The sequence below is a fragment of the Dysidea avara genome, chromosome 14, assembly GCF_963678975.1.
Source record: "Dysidea avara chromosome 14, odDysAvar1.4, whole genome shotgun sequence".
NCBI lineage: Eukaryota > Metazoa > Porifera > Demospongiae > Dictyoceratida > Dysideidae > Dysidea > Dysidea avara.
Window position 1 is genome coordinate 1,724,379 of NC_089285.1, and position 8,357 is coordinate 1,732,735.

Below are 8,357 nucleotides of genomic sequence, written 5' to 3' on the forward strand. Positions count from 1 at the left end.
CTGATGTGGTGGTCTCCCAATACATTGTGGATTCAGTTGCCTCTGTTTCACTCTCCTCTTCTTCTGTAAGTTCAAAGTGGTCAACATCCTCAATCACTGGTGCTATATCTCCTTTCTTAGGAGTTGATGTCATCGGAGGACGTAAGAGATCACACTGTACTCCTACATCACACATTGATGGTGCTACCTGAACACCTAGATTATATAGCCAGTTCATATTACAAAAGCAGACATTAATTATAGTTCCTACCAGAATGAGTGACTTCAGGGACAATTGCAGCCTGAGTATGAGCATCAAGAACGTCTGGGAAAGCCTGTACCCCAAAGCTTGTATACTGAGGTTGTGCAGCCTCCTCCACAGATTGCAATGATTGGCTAGAACCAGCTTCAGCTTGCTGTTCTAACTGTGCATCCATCACTTCTTGCACAATCTATAGTAATAAACCAATAGCTATAGTTATTGCTTAGCAGATACATTACCCTAGATCTCTCTCTTTCTCATACGCAGTTCTTTTCTTTTCTACTGGATGGATACTTCCTCACCAGGTCGCTTACGGCTCGAACATTGCTCTCCCACCATGACGTTGGTGACAAATACTGAGACAGATGACGGTTGGCAGGTGGAGCTGGACTTGACACGAGGAAACACAGTTGGCACAGCATCAGGCTTTAAACGACTCTTTTTCAATGTTGAATCGTGCTGCTATAGCGGTGTCAAAACAGTCACTCATAAAATGATCGCTGCAGACAACTGAGTGCTTGCTGGGTCCATTGAAGTCACTACGAGTTCTCTGGACTTGCCTGGTCCACTCTAATTGCAGCGAAGGTCTGGCGGAAAAACATGCAAGCTTACACCATCCTGGTGAGTCTTAGAACAGTTAGCAGCTACGCACCTCTTTACCATTTCAACTATTCGCCTCAACTATGCTCACTTGTTGGCCGACTTACCAATATATACTCACAGCTGTGTTCAACTTGTGATGTAAAACCGCGTTTTTACCGCAACCCGGAAGAAGCCGACACAATGCAAATAACCCATTTTTAGCACCGTTTTTCACCCATCATATTTTATTATTTAAAAAAAACAAATCATACAGTTGTACACAGCATATCTTTAACTATGCACACATACAAAAAAATAATTTTTTTAAAATGCATGTCACTCTCCCTTTAACTGGCTATAGCTACATGCATGACTTTCTTCAATTAAAGCTTGTACAAACTGAACTAGCTAGCTAGCTAGGCACATAGCTACCTTCAAAAATTGTGCAAAATTGCTGAGGAATATTACATTGATTCAACTACAAACCTAAGTCTTCGTGGGTTAAATTCTCAATTTGCACTGCTGAGTAGCCACAGTTGTCCTGAGCTTCAGAACACTCAATGTCACTCATTAGGGCAGCTGGAAGTGATCGGCAATTCATTTTCAGTAGTCAGCAAAATCTGAATGTCTTACAACTTTGTTCAATCAGTTGTTACTCCCAAAGTGTAAAGACAATCTATCAAAAGGTCCCAAAATAAACCATTGGCTATTTTTTCATGTGATACTAATTGCGTGTTTGTGCAAGTATCTTAAGATTATGTGATGGCCACACAAGACTATATAGAGAATCACCTCCACGATATCTAAACCAACTTCATATAAGTGTCCATTTTTGGGATGTGTCTAATGCTGCTTTATTCTTAGACCCACGATTTAAATCCCTCGCACATTTTAGCAGAGCTATGATGGATGGTGTTATTAAACATGTAGAAAATGAAATTTGTGAACTCATGAAGATAAATGTCACTGTAACCATTGATCAGCTTTTGCTTGATGGTAGGGAGGGATAAGTCAATGATAGGCAGTGCATTCCACAATCTAGGTATTCTAAAAAAATACGAATTAGCGGTCGGAATTTCGGTGGCATAACTTACTGCTGGAAGATCTGGCACAGCCATTATTAAAACAAACATGGGTAGATATATTGACACTGTTTGTGGGGGTATTCAGGGATTTTATTAGAAACATAATATCTTGTAGCTCAAGAACATATACACTAAAGGTAACAATTTAAGATGGGTCAAACTTGTTTTATAATCCATAGTATAATTGTTCAAAATGAAGTCGGTTGCGTGACACTGGACTCTCTCAAGCAACTAAATGTCCTTCATGAGATGAGGTCACCATAAGGCAGAACAGTATAGAAGTGTTTGGACCTCACCAATGTAGGTTGGGAGTCTGTGGTAGAATGAATTGCTTTAAAGCACTTGAGGACATCTGCAAACTTAATAGGTAGTTAACATAAATTATAATCAGTAGTGGACCCAGGATGCTAGTGGACCCTGGGGTACACCAGATTTGACAGGTAATGAGCGAGATATACTGTTACTAACCACCAGTCCAGTCCATGGAAGTAGGCCAGTAATGTTAGAGGTTTATAATACAATCTAGTGAGTGGATACCCACACACTGTTTCTTTTTTTTGGATAACTGAAGTTAGAAGGTGCACCCACCGCTACATGTATGTACACAGAGAGCTCTGTACAAATATTCTAATAGAATTATTACTCTAATTAAATGTACACTAGCGCTGAAATATTCGAACTATTGACTACGATCAGACAGATAGGACTGTAGTCAGTCACCAATAACATTTTACTGATGTAACTGCAGTTCTTCCTAAGTTCAACACTATTTTCAGTGTAACTTGTGGATAGCTTTTTAGTTCTAGCCATGTGCTTTATAGCTGTCACCATAACTATTTCTATAATTGGTAAGTAATGATACAGACAGAATAGGATTAGCATGCCTCAGTAAATGCTCGTTGTTGAAAATGAGGGCTAAGCATGCCCATAATTGCGATTATAACTGTGAATGCATCAAGTAAAATTTAGTAGTTAAACACGTTCTATAGTCATGTTTAAGTTCAAACTTTTTACGTAGAATTACGCAGAACAGTCACTGAAACCATTAGTTAGTAAGACAGTTAGACAGACAGTTAAAACAGTCAGTAATATGACAAAGGCCGACATATATAAACTAAGCATCTCAGTGATCATCAGATACTGTGGAGATGACTTTCAGATTACTATATAGTCTTCATTAATTACCAAATGAAATTTGGTAGGAAGTTGTACAGCCGGTGAGCCATGGGGGTGGTAATCAAACACCATGCATCCGGCTCAAACTTTGTGACAAAACCTTTTTAAATTGATCTTTCTCAAGTAACTGATCAGCCCATATCCTTGCATTATCCAGGCAAAAGGTTATATTTAGAACTCAGCTATCAATATGTGAATTGACGAAGTGCGTGATCTGTGTTTTTTGGCCCAGCTGCAAGTTTATCACAAAAGTAAGTATAGTTGCTTGGCTTTTTGGAATGGTCAACAATACCAAACACATCACACACAATCTTCATCTGGTAGTAGGTCTTAGCCAGTTGGGGTGATTTTTTGACATCATGTAGTCAGCACTAACAAACGCACTGTAATTTTCCTGAAGTGTTTGGAGTTTTTCTTATTCAGCAGTAGTGCGATCTTTCTTCAAAAGTGACGTAATTTCTGTATATTGTGATTGTGTTTTCACAACAAGTGTTCGATAGCATTCTAAAGCGTCCTGTGCATCATCCTTATGAATTTAGAAGCTTTAAATTTCTGTTCCTTAATTTCTTCTACAAAGTAAATATGTGTTAAAGTACATAAAAATGTAATAAACTGACCAGCTAAGAGATGTATTGTACCCATTTCAGGTAGCCACTACCTACTTAAGCAGTGAATACAACGTTTTGGTTTCAACTATGCTACCAGTTATACCGGGATTATCAAAAATATGCAGCCTGAAAGTGGTGACTCAGCACCAGTTAGAAATTTTAAGAATATTGTTATAAGAGAGCTTACCCAACAATGGAACTTGATCCAAGTGAACCTAGTGTTCCATTACTAGCTACCTTTTTGGATCCACGGTTTAAAGATACCCAAGTTTCTTAACCGCTCACAGAAATCTGCTTGAAACATCAGTAATTTACCTTATCAACAGCTTTGAGTATGACAGGGACACTACTGCTACTGCAAGTGGCCAAACTAGTTCTCAAACACACGCTTCTGAGCCACATCACTTGTCTGCCCTAAATATTTTACTTGGGGAAGATGATTCTGCTGAAAATGGTCAAAGTGGTGATCATGTCTCTGAAATAGTTAGGGCTTATTTATCAGCTAACGTTCCTTCCCGTGAATCTTCTCCTCTACAATGGTGGAAAGTTAGTACTTCACATCACAGTTTACTCGTACCTTTAGTTCAAAAGTATTTCTGTGTTCCAGCCACTTCAACTCCATCGGAGCGCACTTTTTCCTGTGCTGGAATTATAGCTAACCGATTGCGATCAAGTTTAAACCCAGAACACTTGAACATGCTAGTATTTTTAAACAAAAATTACAGATTATTATAACTGCTCAATGCATAAGTACATGTAATTCTAACTACTGTCACTTATGTAATGTATCTAAACTGTGTATGTTTTACTCACATTTGACTTACATGCATGTGTGATCAAGATGATTTCAAACAAAACAACTCAAATATTCTTACGTAAGTGGTTGATTCCAGTGAGTCACTGACAAAGTTAATTGGTATGCTTAAAAATAGAATATTCAATAGTTTTGATTAAAGGATATTCGTATAGTAAAAATCACAATTCGTTTGAGCCACTCTCATAAGTTAGGTATTCGTGACTTCTTTAGGTTACATTTGATATGTCCTCCTACCTTTGTGTTGTGTTTGAAGTATAATCAGGTGACTAACCTTAGACAGCATTTTACACTTTCATAGCTTATAATTAACCCCTATTCAGTGCAATTGGATTTTAAAACACCATCATACCTTAATAGTGTGTGTGTGTTGTGTGTGTGCGTGTGCTTACCTGAAACATCAGTTGGTCTTGGTTTTTTCTTTCCTAGATTTTTTACGCAAGTTTGTGAAATTACCAGCTTGCCACACCTTTTTATTGGCAGAAATTCCTACACTCATCTTCACTGCAAGTAGCACTCTTTACATGCAGAATAGCAAGTACACTTTTCCCGTGGATGCAATTCAACCATACTGTATGAATCATATTCTTTTACTATATAAGCATCCATTTTATCACTCTAAATCTAAATCATTATTTTCTTTAATGACTGAAGCTCTCATATATTTGGAGCTATGAGGCACATCTGCATGTTCCTGTTCTTGTAGCTGTTGTATGGGTAGGGATACTGCTTTAGTTTCCTCAGTGCATGGTACAATCCTGCATTTTTTACATTGTACTTGCCTTTGTTGATTCACTTGCAAAGTGTTGTTGTAACTGGTGTAGAGACATAGAAACAGTGTCCAATGAAATCGGCTCCTTTTCTTTGGAATCATTCAATGTCCTGCAAGTCAACTGTATTATTAACACTGCATATTGAAAAATATTTAACAAGCTCAATGGTTGGCTTTCAGTGTTGGGCAAGTTACTTTTTACAAGTAATTCATTACATATTACTTACTAAATTGTATTAAACTAAACAATCACATATTACCCATAAAATAAAATATTATATATATTATAATAGAGCAAACAAAACAAAACAAAAAAAAAAGGTCACATAACTAGTTATTCTTTCACAAAGTAAGCTACACTGCCTCATGAACACTTTCACTGCTTTGTTAGAGTAATTGACTGCTCTATTAGGGTATCTCGATCTTGTATGCAATTTTTGAAGGGATGGGGGGGGGGGGGGCACTGTGTAAGAGTGTGGGATTAAAACTGCCTGAGTTATTATGTTGTGAAATTGCAAAACAAGTGCATAGTTGGAAAGCTTGAATATTGAACACAAAATGGTTGTGATCACTTGACATTACTACACTAATCTAAATACTATTTTACCACTATAATTAAAGCCTTTTGTTGGTGAGAGTTGTCTAAGTTGCTTAGAATGTTATCCAATGTTGACCGAGGTAAGATTGTTGTCAGGTATAACAACTAGCTTATCACAATTGTAAATAGAATCTCCATCATTAACATCAATGAAACATATAGTCCTTATCATACTTTTGGATTAATATCCCATTGGTATTTGAAATGTCAAACTTTTCTGACACCTTTCCCTTGAGTTCTCTCAGTTGGTCAACATCATCATCTCCCTCTAGGGTGAAAACTTGGTTACGTTCCAAGTAAGACACTAGAACCTTCATGATCATGTTAGGCACCACACTGTGAAGTAGAAGCTACATGTACTTTATATACCTGCAACCATCAGTGTGTAATTAGGAAGTATAGTAGGTTTAGCTGCTCAATGTCACTAGTTTGCAGCTCTGGATTACCTATCAGTGCTTTGTCACATTGGTGCTGTTCATGCATGGGAGCCAGGCTTTACTATCACTTGTGGAATAGACAGCTGTGTGTGTAAATACAGCTTATACAGATGCTTCAGAAAACACATTTTCACTAAACACAGTGACTTCATACCCCAGTCAGATAATACTACAGAAGTGGAAGAGCCATCATTCCATGATGACACGATTCAGGAGAATATCAATTCTGGTGAACTAGACATTGTTCAAAATACATTAACTGTTCAACCAAAAATCTCACAATAAGGCCATGTTGCTATTAAAACTTAAGGAAGAGAGAAGGTTGCCTCAGGTCACTATTGACCACCTAGTTGGTGACATTTCAACTTTACTAGAAGAGGAGCTTCTGTCACTTAAATGCAATATTACCAAGTGCTTGCAAGAAAGTCATGCATCAGTTGAATTGACTACACAAAATAAACCAAATAATTTCTGAAAGAATTGACCCTTCACCATTTGACGGAATACATACTGCTCACCTTCAGCAAAAGTACTATATTGAACACTTTAATTTAGTGGTGAGTAAAACTCAGTAAACGTATGATCACTTGTCTTACTTACTGCACTTTAGGGAACATTTACAGGGAGGGTCCATTAAAAGAGGTTCCACTGTAACTAGTATACATACATTGTACTATAATAATACTTGTTTTTTGTTGTTGCAATATTCACGTAGATAAAGAGTTTTGAATCACTTTATTATTTTTATTGATAGAATGTATTTCATAATTCATGAAATATTTGTAATTCCCGAAATACGTTATCTGCTAAGGATGCGTATTTTAAACAACCCCTTTAAACAACACATTACACGCAGAAGTACCTTCTTACCTGTTTTGTAGTTTGTCTATTATTAAATTCTTTGAACAAAGCCTGAAGGTGCTCTTCATTTTTGTTCACCTAAGTACAAGTCATGCCCACTTTTAAGACGAAGAGATACACATTTCCTGGGAGCCTACGAGGCCTTCAACTTCTGTATATACTATAGGCCAGCAATGAGTAGCCATATGGGGATTTATTGGCAGATTTTTCAGCAGCCATAAATAGCAAATTGACAGAGAGCAGGTACACTGTACATCTATTTTGTCATTTATGTACACATACACAGTATCAGTATCAGACATGGGGCCAAGTACATGAGTACTTATACTTAAGTACAGATTTGAAAGTACTTGTACTTTACTTACTTCCTTAATTTCCCCAATATACTTGTACTTATACTCAGGTAAATTCAAGTGTATTTAATTATTAGTGTATTAAACTGCTGTATAGCTACTAAGTTAGGTAGATAATAGTGCTCAAAGACATTCATGGTAACAATACTACAGTGCTAAGTTAATGAAGTTCTTTTCTTAACCCTTTTGAACCTTTAATGTTTTTCTTTAATGTTTCTAATGATTGTTTTCGCTTTTTCTGTGCAGTGTAAGACATAACTTATGAAAAGCTGGAGAAAGAGTCAGCTGAATTTATAACTGAACTGATGGATCACCAGGTGGTACAATTCTATTGGGATGTCATTGCTGGTGGACTCGAGGAGGATTGGTCTAGTTATTTGCTCTATGACATTGCCACTTTGTGGTTTACGATCGGTGGTTTTACTGTTGCTGGAAGGTTATTGGAAGAGTATAAAACTGGGTTAATCCACCGTGATCACTCTTCAATGTCCAGGTCTTTATATAATTCAAGTATGTTGCTCCTATCATGTTCAGTAGGGCCGAGGTAATTGCAGCTCCTCTATCATCATCTGCTGTCTTAAACTTTTTAAGTGTCCGACTAGGGTGCTTATTTGTTTCCTATCCATGGCGCATATATAAACTATACTGTAATGTGTTAAAAACTAATATACTATGTACATCATACTAGCCTCCATGTATTTCTTCACGATCTTGTGCATCAGTAAAGCTATCTGTTACAACGGGATGAGAGTAAGCTATACTGCCCAGAATCTCTGCTGCAGTATTGTCACTGCTACACTCTAGAGTACCAAGCATTCACCAGCCATTTT

General features: G+C 37.2%; 1 protein-coding gene across 1 annotated transcript in view; it reads right to left on the bottom strand.

Moving 5' to 3' along the window:
- The window catches only part of LOC136244975 (uncharacterized), a gene marked incomplete in the record, with an annotated part of 57,243 nt that extends 56,549 nt beyond the window's left edge, over positions 1-694 (bottom strand). Inside the window, 3 exon segments of the mRNA XM_066036499.1 lie at positions 1-195; positions 251-431; positions 481-694. Of these exon segments, the coding sequence (XP_065892571.1) occupies positions 1-195; positions 251-416 (361 nt within the window).
- Positions 695-8,357: the final 7,663 nt, after the last annotated feature.